We start from the raw sequence: 20,500 nt of genomic DNA on the forward strand, positions 1-20,500 counted from the left end.
AAAGTGAAAGTGAAGTCGCTCAGTCGTGTCCGACTCTAGCGACCCCATGGACGGCAGCCAACCAGGCTCCTCCGTCCATGGGATTTTCTAGGCAAAAGTACTGGAGTGGGGTGCCATTGCCTTCTCCTGACTGCAAATCAGACCACATAAAACTCAAGTTTAAAATCTATAAGTAGCTATAGATACACACACACACACACATACACCAGTTAATATCATCAAATTGCTTGACTCCAGAACTGTTCCCATAGCTTTAACAAGTCATCTTGCTAGGAAATAAATGAGAAAAAGAATTAAGTACTTTAGGGAAATCCTTACAAACCACTGAAAAACAAAGTCCAGGGTCCTTTCTGAATCTGGGACAGTGGTGCCCTCTCGTAAAAACTCAAGCACCATCATAGGCTAGCATAGGCTCCTTGAAGGCAGAGGTCACTTGTCACCACCTTATAGGGTGCTGTTCAAAAACAGGTATTCTCACAAGCCTGCTGGATGAGTAAATGGCTGAACCAAAGAAAGACAAGGACAGATCATGTTGCTATTTTATTAGCAAAAAAACCATACATGACACAGTTGCTCAGGTGCTTGAGAGTTAATGTTTAGATATAGCAAAACAAACAGTTATGAACAACTCTGAGTTAGTCACAAGAACAGAGAAATTTCACGGACTAGAGAGAAGAGAAAACACTTCTTTGAATAGATAAGGCAGGTTTTTCAGGTTTTTGGGGGGCAGCATATTTATCTTCATAATTCGGTTCCCCTTGGTTTAGGATGAAAATACATTAGCTGACTTTGTAAACCTGATCCCTGAGTTTATAATCCCAGGAGTTTAAAATCCATAAACGGCTTCCTGGCACTTTTAGGTAAGACTTGAATCACTGACGTGGTCACCTCAGCCTCACACTGTCAGGCAGCCGCCTTTTGCCACTCTCTCACACATGCCCCCAAGTTCCAGAGTTGTTACACCTCTTGGGTCCTCTCCCTGGATTAGTTTTTCTCCTAAATCACATGAGATCTTAGCTCCCAAGGGACCAGGAGGCCCTGTGACTTCAAAGGGAGTGTGGTGTCATTTTCCTTGGTGAATTTTGTCACAGATTGTAATTACATTTTTAACTTTTGTGATTAATAGCAGTCTCCCTCACCGGCTCATGCTCAGTGCCTGGGACCTTTATATTGGAAAAATAGAAGAATAAATGAATGCATAGATAAACAAATGAATTTATGAACATGGAGGTGAAAATGTGGAAACAACCTAATTCAGTCATGGGAAGGGAGCTGTACTATTGTTCAGAAACTTGAAATCCCATTCTTGATTTGAACCCATTACTGATCGATGAGTGTGGGCTGTTTAATTGATTTCTCCTGAGCTACAGTTTGGTCACCTAAATAACTTGGATCATAACACTAATCTGCAGATGTATGGGTGTTTGTGAAGATCAGATGAAATAGCACTTATTTTAGAAGTTAACACATGGTGTATAAATAAAAACACTATTTTAAATGTGTGTTAATCATTCAGTTGCGATCAATGCAAAGAAATAGAGGAAAACAACAGAATGGGAAAGACTAGAGTTCTCTGCAAGAAAATTAGAGATACCAAGGGAACATTTCATGCAAAGATGGGCTCAAAAAGGACAGAAATGGTATGGACCTAACAGAAGCAGAGGATATTAAGAAGAGGTGGCAAGAATACACAGAAGAACTGTACAAAAAAGATCTTCATGACCCAGATAATCATGATGGTGTGATCACTCACCTAGAGCCAGACATCCTGGAATGTGAAGTCAAGTGGGCCTTAGAAAGCATCACTACGAACAAAGCTAGTGGAGGTGATGGAATTCCAGTTGAGCTATTCCAAATCCTGAAAGATAACGCTGTGAAAGTGCTGCACTCAATATGGCAGCAAATTTGGAAAACTCAGTCGTGGCCACAGGACTGGAAAAGGTCAGTCTTCATTACAATCCCCAAGAAAGCAATGCCAAAGAATGCTCAAACTACTGCACAATTGCACTCATCTCACACACTAGTAAAGTAATGCTTAAAATTCTCCAAGCCAGGCTTCAGCAATAGGTGAACCATGAACTTCCAGATGTTCAAGCTGGTTTTAGAAAAGGCAGAGGAACCAGAAATCAAATTGCCAACATCCGCTGGATCATGGAAAAAGCAAGAGAGTTCCAGAAAACCATCTATTTCTGCTTTATTGACTATGCCAAAGCCTCTGACTGTGTGGATCACAATAAACTGTGGAAGATTCTGAAAGAGATGGGAATACCAGACTACCTGAGCTGACTCTTGAAAAACCTGAATGCAGGTCAGGAAAGCAACAGTTAGAACTGGACATGGAACAACAGACTGGTTCCAAATAGGAAAAGGAATATGTCAAGGCTGTATATTGTCACCCTGCTTATTTAACTTATATGCAGAGTACATCATGCAAAACGCTGGATTGGAGGAAGTACAAGCTGGAATCAAGATTGCCATGAAAAATATCAATCACCTCAGATATGCAGATGACACCATCCTTATGGCAGAAAGTGAAGAAGAACTAAAGAACCTCTTGAAGAAAGTGAAAGAGGAGAGTTCAAAAGTTGGCTTAAAGCTCAACATTCAGAAAACTAAGATCATGGCATCTGGTCCCATCACTTCATGGCAAATAGATGGGGAAACAGTGAAAACAGTGGCTGACTTTATTTTTCTGGGCTCCAAAACCACTGCAGATGGTGATTGCAAGCCATGAAATTAAAAGACACTTACTCCTTGGAAGGAAAGTTATGACCAACCTAGACAGCATATTAAAAAGCAGAGACATTACTTTGCCAACAAAGGTCCGTCTAGTCAAGGCTATGGTTTCTCCAGTGGTCACGTATGGATGTGAGAGTTGGACTGTGAAGAAAGCTGAGTGCGGAAGAATTGATGCTTTTGAACTGTGATGTTGGAGAAGACTCTTGAGAGTCCCTTGGACTGCAAGGAGATCCAACCGGTCCATCCTAAAGGTAATCAGTCCTGGGTGTTCAGTGGAAGGACTGATGTTGAAGCTGAAACTCCAGTACTTTGGCCACCTGATGCAAAGAGCTGACTCATTTGCAAAGACCCTGATGTTGGGAAAGATTGAGGGCAGGAGGAGAAGGGGATGATAGAGGATGAGATGGTTGGATGGCATCACCGACTCGATGGACATGGGTGTGGGTGGATTCCGGGAGTTGGTGATGGACAGGAAGGCCTGGCATGCTGCAGTTCATGGGGTCGCAAAGAGTCGGACATGACTGAGCAACTGAACTGAACTGAACTGAACTGTGTCTGACTCTTTGTGACCCCATGGACTGTAGCCTGCCAGCCTCCTCTGTCCATGGGATTCTCCAGCAAGAATACTGTAGTGGGTTGCCATTTCCTACTCCAGGGTATCTTCCTGACCCAGGGAACAAACCCGCATCTCCTACATTACAGGCAGATTTGTAACCGTCTGAGCCACCAGAGAAACCCATTGTTTTAAATGGGTCACAGATAATCAACAAAGGTGATAAATTGAAATTTCATAACTTGGCTAAATGGAATCTGCAATAATCTTAGAGAAAATTTGTAATTACATCTGATTCTGTTTTTCTTTTTTTTTTAAGTTTTCCATTTAGCTGTTAACATAAAGAACCTTAAAATCGTTTGGTTTCTTCAAGTCACAAAAGTCTTAATGAAATAATCATTTAAATCCCTAGTTGCTTACATTAATTACAATTTTGAACTTTGTTTCAAGTAGATGCTTCTCTCCTGGTCCATTCTGGTCAGCTCCGGCACACACTGTCATTGTGCCTGACAATGTTCTAACCCCAGTGCCTCCAACTTGACCCTCCCTATGTCTGCCTTCACAAGGGTTGAGGTAGGAGGAAAGAGGGGAGGTGAAGGGATAAGAAAGCCTTCTTGCCTGGTGCTAGCATGAGCTGGTGTGCCTCACGCTGTGGTGTAGCAGGGAAGGAAAGAGAGGAGAATACTCTTCGTGGGGTGCTTTCAAGTGCACCCTGAAAGGCCCACATGGCTGGCCATCTCTCACCTGAGATCTGTTTGCCCAGTGGGCATCCTGTGGATGGGCCTTGAGCCATGTCCTGCAGAGGCCTTGCCACTCTGGCTAGTCACATGACCTAAACGACCTCCATGGGTTTCTCTCCATGGCTTAATCTGGTCCACAGAAAACACAGTTTGCACACATCTTTAACCCATAAGCAGTAGCTGAAGAGTTACTAGCTAGGAAGCTGTCTGCTCTGTGGTCATAGGCTATTCAGCTAACCTCTTGTACTTTTTTTTCCCTTAATGGCGTCCCTTCAACGACTGGAAAAAAATAACAAATTTTCCAGGTGGTCCCGTAAACGTCTCTATCACTTGATTTTTCACTGGGAGAGACAATTTTCTCATCCCTCGTCTATAAGGAATGGAGATTCATCTCTCTCTCTCTCCCTCTATGTCTCTGCCTCTCTCTCTCACACATACATACACACACACACAAACACACACTCTAAGTCTCTAACAGCTGATTTCTAGCCTCCCAGCCTCCAGCCCTTTTCCTAGGCTAGAGAAAGGGGTTCAGTTAAGGACACTCACTTCCATAACCTCCTTTGCAAATTCTGCTTCTGTGGTTTAGCTTTTAGCCTTGAAATATGAGCGCAATCACCTTCTAACATTCTGTAATTAGCCCATTAGCACATTCGAACCCCAAAAAGACACATTTGGGTTGTTTACAATGGTTAAGACCAACTTCTCCTGTCCTGGTTGTTTCTCAAAGCTGTATCACCAGTATCAAGAGAAAGACAAATAAAACCATTTCTCTGGTGAACACAAATTCTAGCAGCCAGAAGTCACAGTTTTCCGCAGAGAAGTGAAAGTGGGACGACTGGGAATATGACTTATACTCTCCAAAGACTCCACGTGAGAATTCTGGTATGTGTTTACTACTAGAATTCAGTAAGGGAGCGTTAAACTCTGGAGTGTGAAATTAGCCAGCAGAACCTAGCAACCGGATTTGGCCAGTGTTCCCCGAGGAAATAACCCAGCATCCAATTAGAACTGAGAAGGAGAGCAGATGTGGGGAACTGAGCTCTGCTGCCTGAGCTGACAGCACAGAATGGCAGCCTTGAGGGTCATAGATGCTGAAGCCTACAGCCGCCTGTGGCTCATACAGAGCCAAACAGGAAGTGAGTCAATTTCCTGCAGCGAAGCCCAAATCACCATGAGGCCTGAATGCTACCGACTGGTTTGTGGTTCCTGTTGCATAATAACAATGAAAATAATAGAAATGACAGTTTCTATCTATGCACAGGCCCCAAACGTGATGCAACCTTGACAGTTAAAAATCATGCTTTGAAAGGGCCAGAGACAGCAAGGAGAGAGTGAGATGAATGGAGAGAGTAGCATGTAAGCATATGCACTACCATATGTAAAATAGATAGCCAGTGGGAATCTGCTGTATGACTCAGGGAACTCAAACTGGGGCTCTGTGACAACCTAGAGGGGTGGGAAAAGGTGGGAGGTGGGAGAGAAATTCAAGAAGTAGGGGACATAGGTATACCCATGGTTAATTCATGGTGATGCATAACAGAAATCAAACCAATACTGTAAAGCAATCATCAATCAATTAAAAATAAATAAATATAATTATGAAAAAATGATGCTTTGAAAAGTGGAATGCTAACGCAAAAGGTGGGTGGGCTTTCACTTTTTTTTCTGTGACTTTTGGGTTTTTAAGAAGCATACTGCAATCAAATAATAGTAATTAAATATTTCCATTTGATGGAAAACCAGCAAAAGTGAAACAGACCATGGCGGCTGCAGTCAGTTCATGATTTCACACTGCAACCAAACCCAGCGATTTCAAATGACGCTCACTGAGTCTTGTTCCTGAGTCTATGGGTCAGCTGGGTGGTTATTCTGGTCTGGGCTGGGCTCACTCATGCATCCGTGGTCAGCTCTGGGTCAGACAAGCATTTCTGCTGTTTCATGCTGTGCTTTCTCACATGCCTGGGAGTTGGCTGGCTGAAGGCTGAAGACTCTTGGCTTTCTTCCATATGTATCCCATTTCCCAGTGGGCTAGTTCAGGCTTGTTTTTATGGTGGAGGTAGGATTGGAAGCATTCATGGCCTCTTGAGGCTGAGGCTCATGACTGACACAAAGTCACCTCCGTCTCATTCTATTGGTCAATGCAAGAAACAAGGATACCCCAGATTTAAGGGGTAAGAAATAGACCTTACTAGTTGATAAGGAGTTATTAAAGCACATTGCAAAGAGTGTGCATTCAGGAAGATGAGAACGATTGAGACTGTTATTGCAACTATAAGGCATCAAGCCATAAGAAAATATGGAGAAGAGTATAAAGTTTGGGAATTACACAGCCATATTAAACAGTTTACTACTAATCAGCTTTTAACAATAAATCTTTTTCATCCACCCATCAGTGAGTGAGCTGCACAGAGCACTTTATCCCCTTTTATGTGCCTAGGTCTTACTCATCATACTAGTACCAAATTTAATATCACTTTCTCAAGGAAGCCTGTCTGAATTACATTCCCTTTTAGATGAATAAATCATGTGACTGTGCCCAGAAAAGACCCTAGAAAAGACTCTGATTCTAGGAAAGATTGAAGGCAGGAGGAGAAGGGGAGGACAGAGGATAAGATGGTTGGATGACATCACCGATTCAGTGGACATGAGTTTGAGCAAGCTCTGGTAGTCGGTGATGGACAGGAAGCCTGGCATGCTGCAGTCCGTGGGGTCGCAGAGTCGGACACGAATGAGTACCTGAACTGAACTGAACTGTGCCCAGAATTTCCCCCTTATATCATTTATAAGAATCTGTTAAACTTTACTCTCCATCTTTCCTGTTAGAACATGAGCTCTGGAAAGGGGAGATCAGGTCTACCCCACTTACCCTGCACCCCCAGAACCTAGTCCCTGAATATCACAGAGTAGATGCTGAATACGTGTTTGTTAAATATACACAAAGGGAATGAATGACTGAATTAACAGATGAATGAATGTCAAGTTGAGTATTTATTAAAGAAATGTGTACCTTTGTGTATATCAGTGTTTTCTTGTGATTCCCATGTCCTTACTAATCTGTGTATTTAAATTTCATTCATTGCTATGAAGCAGAAAAGAAACACTATGAGAGTTTAAGATGACTTTCTGATAACTGTATAATACAGCAAGTAAATTTTAAAGCCTGTACCTGATACTTTCTCCAGATTTCATAAATTCAGACTCAAGAGAATCCAAAAATGGCCTTTACATTGACTTACAGTCTTTGTCAGAAATGCACAAATAAATGAAAGACAGGATGGTGTGGTCGTGTTCCTTTAGTAGTGGTCCTATAGCCAATTATATTCTGTGTGACTCAAGAAAACCTTATATTTGCAATGAGTTGAGCTTTCCAAAGGAAATACTCAGGTTTTGTCCTAGAAAAAAAGAATTGGAGATCTTTCTAATAAAACTGAATGGGAACACAATAAACCGTGGTCTCTAGCTATTACAAGTCAGATTTGTACCAGACCTGCTTATACATTTCTGAGTTTAATCCTCATAACAACCTACATTATGAGATTCCCTTTATCTTTTCTATAAAGATAAACTGGGGCATAGCAGTGTTACATGTTATTAACACCAAAATATTAATTTATTAACACTACTGTAAAGCATGGCTTACATAAACAAAGCGGGAAAACCACATAGATTTATTATGGTTTGCCAGGAATTATTGTCATAAATACTATTCCACTATCCTCAGTTCTGCAGCCCAATGCATGCTTCTCATGTGTTTTTCATTCTCTGAACTTGTACACATAAGACTTTCTGGATAGAAATATTTTTCAGTTATGGTTGCCTGGAGGTTTATCAGCAAAGTTACCAGTTATCCCAGGTTATCAAGTAAAGTATGTTTCAGAACTTCAAGAGGAAAGCATCTTTCTTATAAATCAACTAATCATCAATTTTCAAAGACTACACTCTTGGGTTCAATTGTATATAGTTCCCTTTCTCGAATCCTAGTTTTCAGTTGCTTATATTAAATGGTTCCCATTCTGCCAAATCTTCCCAGATATCCTATATACTATTAGGCTTTGGCTAAAACACTCACATCTTTGTGATCTTTCCAGTCTTCAAAAACATGATTAGAATATGAAGTAGAGTAGAAAAGGACACTTGATCCTTGGAAGGAAAGCTATGACAAGGCGCATTAAAAGGGCAGAGACAGCACTTTGCCGACAAAGGTCCATATAATCAAAGCTATAATTTTTCCATTAGTAACATATGCATGTGAGAATTGGACCATAAATAAGACTGAGCACCAAATAATTGATGCTTTTGAATTGTGATGCTGGAGAAGACTCTTGAAAGTCCCTTGGACTGTAAGGAGATCAAACCATTCAGTCCTAAAGGAAATCAACCCTGAATATTCATTGGAAGGACTTATGCTGAAGCTGAAATTCCAACTCATTGGCCACCTAATGAGAAGAGCTGACTCATTGGATGAGATGCTAATGCTGGGAAAGATTGAAGGCAGGAGGAGAAGGGGACAACAGAGGATGAGATGGTTGGATGGCATCACCGACTCAACAGATATGAGTTTGAGCAAGCTCTGAGAGATGGTGATGGACAGGGAAGTCTGATGTGCTACTTATCTTCTTCATCCCATGTAGAAAGTCCTCATTCTAGATTTCTACTCAATTAATAATAATAATAAATGATTTTTTCAAAAGACCTGATACAATCCTATTTAAAGACTCAATGTGTCTCATTAATCTCTCCATCCTTTTTCTAGCTTGCCCTCATTTTTTGATCTCTGAATCATTTTAAAAGTAGAGACAATAAGAAAAATAATATGTTCAATTATAATCTAATTAATTTACATTCAATAGTTTTGTGTCAAAAAGAAGCATAGTAATGTTTTAGAGTGGCAGGGACCATGTTTATGTTTTATATACCCTATAATGTGTGTATGTGCTTGTCCCCCAGAAAACATAACAGAGATGGATACAAGCTTAGAAACTACTTGTTGATGGATTTAATTTTTGAAATCTAAATTGCTGTGAATATAATATATACTGGTATAATTTCTACTTTTGCTCATTGTTTTCATGAGCACTGGCGTCCCAGTTCTCCACTACCGCAAGACTCTCCCCTCTGCAGAATTTCTGATTTACTAAACAACAGTGACTTGAAAAAAATGCCACAGCAAACAGTAGCACCAGTAATTAGAACTGAGATCTCCTGATACACTCATCTGCTTTACTTCAGCATTTCCTTCATCCCTCAGAAGAGCTGTTAAGAACAACCATTTCAAGTGGCTAAACTACGTTTGTTAAAGCAAATAGTCTGTGACTGGTAGCAGTTTGTGTCTTTGTGTGCATACGTGTGTTTGTGTGTCAGTGAGAGAGAGAGAGAGAGAGAAAGAACCAGAGGCAGAAAGTCGACTCACACAGAGAGGAGGGATTCAAAGTTGGAACTGGTGGAATTTGCATTCCTTTTGAGTATCAGGTGTGGAGTTGTGTGATTCCTCGTTTAGGGAGGAGGGTTATCACCTGCAGTTCTAGTGTAGTGCAGGAGTATTCCTCATCCAGTGGTCCCACGTCAAGGATACGATAATGAAGAGAAAGTGTGAGGAGAAGAGGGATAAAGCGTAAATACTGAGTCACTCTCTTCTGTTCCAAAATAGCAAGTCCAACATGTTCTGTTCACATAGCTATTTACCTAGTCTGGATGAAGGCCATCTCACTGACGGAGGTGATTCTTTAAGGAGTGTCCCATTTGTTTAAAACCCCAAAAGTGAGTGAACTTTATAATTCAAATAGTAAACCTCTCCTTGCTAGTGGAAATATACCCTTTTCTAATATAGAATTGGCACATTTTAGGTCCTTTCTTTTTAGAAAAATTAGAACTACCAACATAACAAATATTTTCCTATTCTTCTTAGTATTCTGGCCTGGAGAATTCCATGGACTATATAGTCTATGGGGTAGCAAAGAGTCGGACATGACTGAGCAACTTTCACTTTTCCTCTCAAAATTGGAATATGAGTAGGCTTGACAGATAGGATTTCAACGATCTATGGGGCTGGCCAAAACGTTTGTTCTGTAACAGCTTATGGAAACCCAAATGAACTTTTAGGCTAACCCAGTATTTGGGAGGCAGGGACTTCTAAAAGTTCAATACTTGTAATGTTCTTTCAAGGATTATATCATGCTAATATGTTTCAGTATCACTGAATAAGCCCTAATTGGCACGGACACTGTATATGTAACTCTATATTTGCCCCTGCATTTCACATTTCTTGTAAAATGGATACAAAAATGTCTTTATCAAAATTGTAACAAAAATCTTTTCTTCCACCTTATTTACTTCCTTCATAATCTAATATGGAGAGAGTGCAAAACGAAAGCTATCTATGCTATTTCTTCTGGTCAGTAGTCAACTTATCACTCTACAAACAGAGCTTAAGGACCTAAAAGAGGAGATTTTTAGGTGCCATCAACTGAAAGAGATGTTTCAGGAGTTTTCAGTTGAAGGAAGTGAAAGCACATTATAAATTCAGTTTACACTCTGAATCTTGTAGAAGAATTATGTCAGAGTGTCAAAGACATATTACAGTTTACCCTTTTTTTTTTTTTTTTGAGAAGCAGGGGAGGCTCTCCGTGCACCCTCCCCGGGGCCCCCGACCGTCGGCCTTTCCCTTGGCCTTCCCGCTCGGTGCTGCCGCCGCCGCCGCCGCCAACGCCGGCGGTTGAGGAGGGGAGATGAGCTGGTTCAACGCCTCCCAGCTTTCCAGCTTCGCCAAGCAGGCCCTGTCTCAGGCCCAGAAGTCCATTGACAGGGTCCTGGACATCCAGGAAGAGGAGCCGAGCGCTTGGGCCGAGACCATTCCGTACGGAGAGCCAGGTAAGGGCGCGAGCGGCGGCGTCCCTCTATCCCGCGGGCATCTCTCAAGAGGCCAACAGGTGAAGCCAGTTTACCCATTTTTAAGCAACATGCTGTGTTCAGTAAAACTTCATTTGTGTCTTATTTGATGGTTTTGTTTCCATTTGTTCCACAGGTGCTTCCTCTCTGCCCACACTTAGTAATGTCTGCACTCCCCAGGGTACAGTTTCCGGCTCCTTCTCATCTCAGTTTCTTGCCCTCCTAGATTAGAATCATCCAGGTGTATAGTACCAGCCATGTCAAAAAGCCCTAGTCTCATTCTCTAACATCACTAAATCTCTTTAGCTCTAGACGTACAATTCCAACTGTATGCTGACTTCTCAGTTAGACGACCCAGAGCATTTCTAAATTAACATCATTAAAATGTAAATATTGGCTTTCCCATCTTAACCTTGCTCCATATCTCATGCTGTATAACAGAGAAAAGCAAATGTTACTCCTTGTTGGATCTACTCCTTTAGCTCTATACTCTGTTCTGTTGTCTATGCTCAGTCATGCTAACTCTGTGCCTTTTGTAAACTAATTTTGCCTATGAGACAAACATATTCGGTGCTAAGTCACCTCAGTCATGTCCGATTCTTTGTGACTCTATGGGCTGTAGCCCCCCAGGTTCCTCTGTCCATGGAATTCTCCAGGCCAGAATACTGGAGTGGGTTGCCATTCCTTTCTCCAGGAGATCTTCCTGATCCAGGGATCCAACCCAGGTCTCTTATGTCTCTTGCTTTACCAGGTTCTTTCTTTACCACTAGTGCCACCCAGGAAGCCAAGTTTGCCTATAGCCTGAAATATATATACAAGATAGCACATTCTCAAGTATCTGATAATAGCTTCCCATTCGTGCAAAGGTAAAAAGTTACAGAACAGAAAATAACACTTATCTTATTGGAGGTTTGCAGGAACACATTACCAGACCTGTCTGGACAGCTACAAGTACAAAGGATTCTGGCACCAGGAAGCTGGCAGCATCCAGCCACACTCCCTCCCTTTTCAGAATAAAAAAGCCAGAATTCTAACTTGGGGAAGATGGTTCTTTGGGACACTAGTCCACCATCTTCTGAATCTGATGATTTTACAAGTAAAGTCACTATTCCTTGCCCCAACAACTCATCTCTCAATTTATTGACTTGTCATGCAGTGAGCAGTACAAGCTTGGATTCAATAACAATGCTGACTATGCTTGAAGCCTTGGTGTTATCATTGGGCTTTTCATGATGAAAACTAAATTTATGTTTTATCTCTCTTAAAAATATACAAATGACTACAAAAGTCCACCACATAATGTGCTAAACCTAACCACAATGGGACAGATAACTGTCCATTGCTTATGCAATAGACTGTTGATTTCATCTTCAGGTATAAAGCAGAGGTCTCTTTATGTAAGGGAAAGAAAGGCCCTCTATAAGCTCGTGGAAGTCCCTTCCTCTTCACTCAGTGACTGATCTAGAGAATGCTTCCTAGATTTGCCCAAGTAGATCAAAAAGAGTCTGTTGGAACATGATACTCAGAACCATGCCCTCAGCTTGTGATCACAAAGGTACCATCCAGGGTAGCAAAAGAGAAGAGTTATAGGACAGGAAGTTTCTCAGCCCTTAGTGACATCACTAAACAGTTACGATAATCTTGAAACCACCTACCTCCTGCTCTAGGCTATGGAGTCTTAACAGAAGCCAGGGTTACTTTCAGTTCAGTTCAGTCACTCAGTCGTGTTCGACTCTTTGCGACCCCATGAATCACAGCACGCCAGGCCTCCCTGTCCATCACCAACTCCCTGAGTTCACTCAAACTCATGTCCATTGAATCAATGATGTCATCCAGCCATCTCTCCTCTGTTGTCCCCTTCTCCTCCTGCCCCCAATCCCTCCCAGCATCAGAGTCTTTTCCAATGAGTCAACTCTTCACATCAGGTGGCCAAAGTACTGGAGTTTCAGCTTTAGCATCATTCCTTCCAAAGAACTTCCTTTTTAACCACTGTTAATTGGTACTCTGTGACTGAAAGAATTTCTGCTTAATGCACAAGGCCCTTCACGATTCTTGCTATCTGGTCCCAACCTACTTTGCAGTTTTTTCTGTAAACCTTCTGTAAATCGTCACACCAAATGTGCTAGAGTCCATCCTACAGTATTTCAGATTTTCATTTAGAAGGCAGACATTTCTTCTGTGTCCTCCTGGTAAGCAGGTTTCTGATAGTTCAAGCTCTAGTTACCTCTGTAAGCAATGATGATTTCATCTATACACCAAAAGCCTCTCATTGTTTTCCCTGAAATCATACCCTCCCAAGAAAAACTAGCTTATTTCTCCCTACTAGGTTTGCATATTATTTGTATACAATACATTCTATTGCAATGGTCCACTCATCTGTCCTGCACTTGTCTTTGAGGCCCCGTATATGAAGATGTCTTACTCATTACTGTACTCACAGATCCTCAAACCGTGCTGTTACATAATAAACATTCAGCTAATGCTTCTGGATTTTATAAAATATCTGTGGTCACAACAGGAGCAAATACTATACTTTTTTTTTTTGGATAGTGGCACAAACTTAATCACTAAAAATATATTAATATTAAAAACATTATTGATACTAATATATTAATAACCAAATAACTAAAAACAATACAATTAATAATATACTAATAACAAAATAACCAAAAATATACTAATAAATAAACTAAAATGAATCACAATTCCCAATAGAATAGTGATGTCAACCTTCTTTGGGAGTGGCTTTTATCCTACAAAATTCCATTTGTTTCCTATGTTTTTCTTCTTCATGACAAAATGAACAGATATCTTCTCATATACCTATAGATATTTATATTTTATGATCAAAAATCTATTTTTAGATTTCTACTAAATTCACATGTTCCTTCTCTGAAATTTGAACTCACACTATCAAGCTGATGACCCATATGATTTGTGATATGGCAATAGCACCGAAGCTTTTAGTTACATTTAAGTCTGAGGAAGCTATTGTTCTGCCTCGCCTGGCTAATGTCCTGGAAGCATCCTTTTCCCAATACATATATCATCCATCCTGTTCCAATTTTATCTTGTGCATGACAGTCAGAGACCCCAGGCTAAATTCACGCTAATTGCTTTCCAAGATGACTATCAGAGTTGAAAAGAACATTAAAGGATTGGTCTTTCAGAGTCCTAACACTCTTAAAGAATAGAAAGCTGAAAACTACAGGCGTCTGCCTGATTGTTGTTTATTTCAGTTAACAGTTCTCTGTGAATCCACCATGTTGATCAATCAATTCAAAGCACATATATTCTGTGTTTTTAAAAATGTTGTTTAATAATATTTATCTATCAATATTGCTGCAATCCACAAGGTTGCAGAGAGTCAGATAGGACTTAGCGACTAAACAACAACAATTAACATTGCAAAACTGCATTTCAGATTTTAATTTCAAGTTGTGAATTTAAGATGTATTAAATTATAATTTTGTAACTCTTTCAGCTTATATGGAAACATAGTACCTTGCCCAATGACCAGTTACTGTCTTCATCTTATGACAGCAGATGCCTTATAATATGTACTCTCTCTATTGCCTTCCAATCATCTTTGCTACATTTTTTTCTCCATGTTACTTCCTATTTATTTTTCCCAGTAGTCTAAAATCTTTTTTAAAGCAAAGGAGGCATAAACTCTAAATTACTTCAACTTTATAAAATGAAAACTGCTTTAGATGAGCCCCTAGTGTTTTTTTGTTTTGTTTTGTTAAGAAATTTAGTACAGATGGTTGGAATTGTCAGGGTTGCTGCATTGTACAGCTCTGAAAAGCACCATTCACTTCTCCATCATCCATGTGAAGAATGTTCCCTGGAGTGTACCACATACTGTTCCCTCCTTTTGTGTGAAGGGCTACTTACACTGTCTCTATGAGTAGAGACAGAGATACCTGCGGTTATGATTTTCTAAGGGATAATTGCATAAAAACAGTTTCTAGAGCCATGAGGACTTACCATTTGGGGGATTACTCTCTTTCTTACCTGAGCTGTGGTTTCCTGCTAGTAATGTGGGGCTCACGGAGCATCTTCCCAGTCTGCTGGTGACCACAGGTGGCCCAGGGGTCCCATCCCATTCCTGAGCTTTGATAGGCTCTCTGGAGGACGATGCCCCATGATGGCCTCTCTCTTTGCTGTCCAACTTTGGTATTGGCTCCGTGCTGTGGCTCCGAACCTTCAGCTCCTCTGTGGATTCTGTGTATTAACCAGAATTATATTCTCTTAAACAAAAGTCACATCCTCCCCAGATTCCTTTAAAAATTAAAGAATATTTAATGTTTTTCTAATTTCTAGCAAATATTTAATATTTTATAAAATATTTTAATGTATTTTTGGAAACTTAGGTGTGTTGGAGATGATAACATTTAAATAAATCAGGGACACATCACACAGGCCCGTTTTTCCGAGCTTTGCAGGTTATCATCAGTGAGAAACAGTTACACCTTTGGAATGGAGAACCTCAATGAACCTTGAGTATTCTTCAGTAACTCTTCCCGGGTGCAAATCTTCAAGGAAATTTCATAAAAAGCACTTTTACAGTCCTTCTCTTTACATTCTCATTGTGCTACCCACCTGTGACATAAATTTAGCCCAGCCACTCTACTACAAAGTGCTTTTGCTAAAATCACTTAGTGCCTTTTAGTTGGCAAATTTAGAAGACACTTTAAGCCACTCTCTTTACATCATTACCATAAGAGAGTAACCAGATTAATCTGCGTATTACTCTCTTATTGATATTTTCAATTCTCTTGGTGTCACTGATGGCCATTTCTCTGTGGTGTGTTGTCTAACACCTTTTCTGTGTCATTCACACCTTCTCTTCTTCCAAGTGTCCCTTCCATTTGGGTTGTGTTGACTAAAAAATACAGTCACAACTTGAAAGAATATATTCTTTCTATGCTTTCATCCTCCAGGATTCTACTAGCAATTGTTGGAGGCTGGTGGTTTCTGAATAGTTTATGGGAAGGCTGGACCATTCTCCTGAGCTGTGGACTTTTTCATCCAACTGCCTACTGGATGCTCCATCTGGATGTCCCTTAGATAAAACAAATTTAACATTTCACACACTGTGCTGACACCATTTCTAACTAAACTAATGATTCCTTCTGTTCTGCCAACCATCCAAGTTAGAAACTTATCTATCTCTTTTTTAACTGCTACTCTCCAATCCATCAGTCTGCAAATTCTACAGATTTTATCTGTGAATATCTTGTTTTACCTTCTGTTGCTCTTTCTATCATGTCTATCTCAGCTGTTCTGGTTCAAGCTCTAATCATCACCAAACTTACCTCCTTGACTCTGTCTTTGACTTCCCAAAAAATAAGCTCCATCTACTGCCAAAGTGATCGTGTAAAATGCAAATTTGATCAAGTGTTTTTTCAGGGACTAGATGTGATAGCCATTCTGTAAGTCATGTACATTAGTATTTAAAAGCACATATAGTTTGGAATTAACAGATAGACACTATATAGTACTATAATATTATACATATTATATCTGTGATATATAAAATAGATACCGACCAGGACGTACCAGATAGCACAGGGGATTATATCAATATTTTGTAAAAATCTATAAAGGAAGAGAATCTGAAAAGAATATATATGTGAATAGATAGATAGATATTACATATGTATGGCTTCCCTGATGCTCCACTGGTAAAAAAACCTGCCAATACAGGAGATGTGGGTTTGATCCCTGGGTTGGGAAGATTCCCATGGAGAAGGACATGAAAACCCACTCCAGTATTCTTGCCTGGGAAACCCCATGGGCAGAGGAGCTTGGTGAGCTACAGTCCACCATGGGGTCGCAAAAGAGTCAGACATGACTTAACGACTAAACAACAAATATAAAAATGCATCTATATATAATATATATACATTTCTATACATAGAAATGTATATAAACATTTTTATACATATACATTTCTATACGTGTATATATACATTTCTATACATATGTATTTCTATATATAGAAATATATATACATATATAAATGTATATATGGATGTAAATTATATATACATATATAAATTTCTATGTATAGAATGTATATACATACATAAAACTGAATGACTTTGCTGTACATCTAAAACTAACACAACATTGTAAATAAACTACTCTTCAATTTTTTAAAAAATAGCTTATGGGAAATTCTTTTAAAAATATAATCACTTCCTAATTTTTAAAAGAGCATATGTAGTAAATAAATATGGTTTAGGAGTGATACCAGCTTGCTACATTCAGAATAATGTTATTTCAGGGAACTGATGTGATAGTCATTCTGTAGTGCATATAGATAAGTATTTAAAGACAAAAAACAAAAACAAAAAATGCAAATCTATTCATAATGTATCCCTGGCTAAAATCCTTCCAGAAGCTTCCTGTTACAGAAGTATGTCTAAGGTCCCTATGACCCGCATGATTCTCCATCTCACTCTTTGCCTCTTTAACTTTTTCACTTCTTACTTGAACACTGTATTCAAGAAACATCAATAAATTAGCTGTAGCTTCTTCCTCTCTACTCCCTCTCCAACAAAAACAATGCTGGTTTCCATAGCTACTATCTCCTACCTCACCTACATTGAAAAACCCTTATATCCTTTCCTTTCATCAGAGAACTCTTTCCTCAGTCATCTTTGCTCAGTTTAAGTATCCTTTGAAGCCACCCTACTTCATATATAGCCCATGGTGGGATAACATCTCTGTACTGACATTGTCTTGTATCATTTTTTTCTGTGTACTTGTTCTTCTTAAAAGGCCCCGAGTTCTTTAAAGGCAGGATCTGAATGTTGATTTTTGCTTTTTTTTCCATTGGTGCCTCTAGCTCTTAGCATATTGCTCAGTGGGTATGTAACTAACTCATTTATGGAATAGTTTTCCTAAATCCTCCGGCATCTTTCCAATGTGTGTAGGAAATACAACATTCCTAATGGAAGACAGGGATCTGGTGAGTGATACAAATGTATTCAAGTGGCACAGAGCTAACGGTATTTGCAAAAGTCTAATTACCTGACAATCACAAGCTGTAAAGTTTGCCAGGTTGAAAGTTTAATTCAAAGAAAGAATCTTTGAGAAAGAGTATAATGAACAGTGACAGAAGAGGTTCAGAGAATCTGTATTTTGTTGTCTTTGCATGGAAGTTCAAACGCTCATCATCTTCCAGCAGTGTGATAAGACAAATGTCATACTTCGGTTCCCTGTGATTTGAATCTGTGGGGCAGAGATAGAATAGTTTGTAATACAGTAAGCAGCTGGGAGAGGGATCTGAGAGGCCTAGCTGGAATCCTTAGCCACTGTGGCCACATGGCTGGTGACCCATGACACTGAGCCCTTGGCTTTACCTTTTGGATCTCTGCTTTGCTTAACTACAAAACGGACGTAAGACCAGCCCTGCCTAACTTTCCCAATTTAATTTGAAGGATCTAATCATATCCTACATTTTTAATATTTTAAAAATGAAACAGGGCCACACATATTAAACAGAGTATTCATTAAAAAAAAAAAAAAAAAACTACGGCAATTTGTCCTTCATGAATTTATTTATTCTTTCTATGTTTGTTTTGGATAATCACTGAGAGACTGAAGATACAGATGTAAACTTGCCAGACCACATATAAAAATAGAATTCTAGCTGATCATCTACAGTAATCAGTCTAGAAAGCTAACCTGCAATGCATAAGTCAGACTTGTAGAGACTTTGGACTGCTATCTCTAGCAAACTGCAACCTGTGTAAGAATTGGCCCAAAACAGACAGGATTTGATTAAAAACTGTCAGCGTCTGCAGTTTTTATCCCTGCTTTTAACATAGGACCAAACAGAGAAAGTCAAATATGTTCCCCTAACAATAACATAAGATACCCTGCTTCTGGGCTTCCCAGAGATGGCTCAGAGGTAGATATCCACCTGCTAATGCAGAAGACATGGGTTTGATCCCTGGGTCGGGAAGATCCCCTACAGAAGGAAATGGCAACCCATTCCAGTATTCTTGCCTGGGAAATCCCATGGAGAGAGGAGCCTGGTGGGCTACAGTCCATGGGGTCACAAAAAGTAGGACAGGACTTGGCAACGAAACAACCCTGTTTCTAGGTTAGGTTGCCTGCAACTCGCCTATGCCAACTGCCTCCACTGGGGGCATACCCGAAGCAGTCCGTTTTCCCACTATAAAGCTTTGCACTTTCTCCCTGCCTTGAGTCTCTGCCCATCCTGGTGGCTGACTGCCTTGCTACAGCAAAGTCTGAATAAATAGCCCCGTGTGTTCTCATTTGTTTGGTCTTCACTAATTTCCACATTACTGAGGTCCCTTCCAGAGTCAAGATGCTATGAAGTTGTATAAACACTTGTCAAAAATATAATTCTATGAGACAGAACGTAAACCAGGAGGGCAGTTCCATAAAACAACCTCAGAAAGATCCCTGGACCCATTTATAAGCTTAAGTCCCAGTTATACTGAAATCAAATATAAGAAAAAAATATTTTCAAACTAATACATCCCAGCAATTAATTACAGCAAGACAATTTAACTAACAATTGCTTTTCTGTGCCCTGAGTCAAATGGAATAAAATGAGTATCAGAAAAGAACATCCTAGACTATTTCCAAGCTGTTTATTCACAGTTTCAAAGAAAATGTGACTGGCTTCCAAATGTCACAGCCTCAGAACCTAATGACCCATCTGTTTCACCTCGCTTTCTCTTCCAGATTTCAAACTTAACGTTGGGATGTTCGCCTTATTATCACTTTCTAGGTTTTATTCCCCTGCCATCATTAAGCAGTTAAAATTTTTTTTCTTCTCTCTCTCTCTCTCTCTCTCTCTCTCTCTCTCTCTCTCTCTCTCGTGCGCATGCGGTCGCACACACACACACACACACACACACAGAGTCTTCTACCACTGGAATTGAAACTAACCAACTTAAAAAAAAATGCTCTAATTTATCACTGGGTTCGCTACTGTTCCTACAGGTTCGGATACTATTTTAAATAAGAAAGGCTGAGGATGTATGTCAAGCTTCTCCCTCTATACCAGTCTCAGTTTCTTTGTTCTCATTCAAATTACTCACTTACAGGCACCAGGGAAGTGTCACTTTGGTCTCAAACCTCAACTAAATAAAAGCCCAGTACAGCTTTGGGAACAAAAAGGGTTCTTTTTTTCCCTTTTCTCCTTTCTTTGTTTTCAAGTCCCAGAAGTTAGACTTTAGTGAACTTTGGCAGGTATATTTAGGGAAACCTGAACAAAAAACTTGCAGAAATCATACTACTCAGCCTTGTGCCCCTGTACCTTCATATATAAGTAGAAGGCATGTCTGAAAAATCAGTAGGAAAATCATAAATGTACTATTGAGCATTTTACTGGAGAGTAAACCAGGTGGTGATTGCAGCCATGAAATTAAAAGACGCTTACTCCTTCGAAGGAAAGTTATGACCAACCTAGATAACATATTAAAAAGCAGAGACATTACTTTGCCAACAAAGGTCTGTCTAGTCAAGGCTATGGTTTTTCCAGTGGTCTTGTATGGATGTGAGAGTTGGACTGTGAAGAAAGCTGAGC

At 39.9% G+C, this 20,500-nt stretch overlaps 1 protein-coding gene across 1 annotated transcript in view; it reads right to left on the reverse strand.

The window, feature by feature from the left end:
- The window catches only part of NYAP2 (neuronal tyrosine-phosphorylated phosphoinositide-3-kinase adaptor 2), a 257,865-nt gene that overhangs the window by 12,445 nt on the left and 224,920 nt on the right, over nucleotides 1-20,500 (reverse strand). The window contains 1 exon segment of the mRNA XM_010837052.1: nucleotides 14,938-15,147. Within this exon segment, the coding sequence (XP_010835354.1) occupies nucleotides 14,938-15,147 (210 nt within the window).

This window comes from Bison bison, unplaced genomic scaffold (genome assembly GCF_000754665.1).
Source record: "Bison bison bison isolate TAMUID 2011002044 unplaced genomic scaffold, Bison_UMD1.0 scf7180017864068, whole genome shotgun sequence".
NCBI lineage: Eukaryota > Metazoa > Chordata > Mammalia > Artiodactyla > Bovidae > Bison > Bison bison.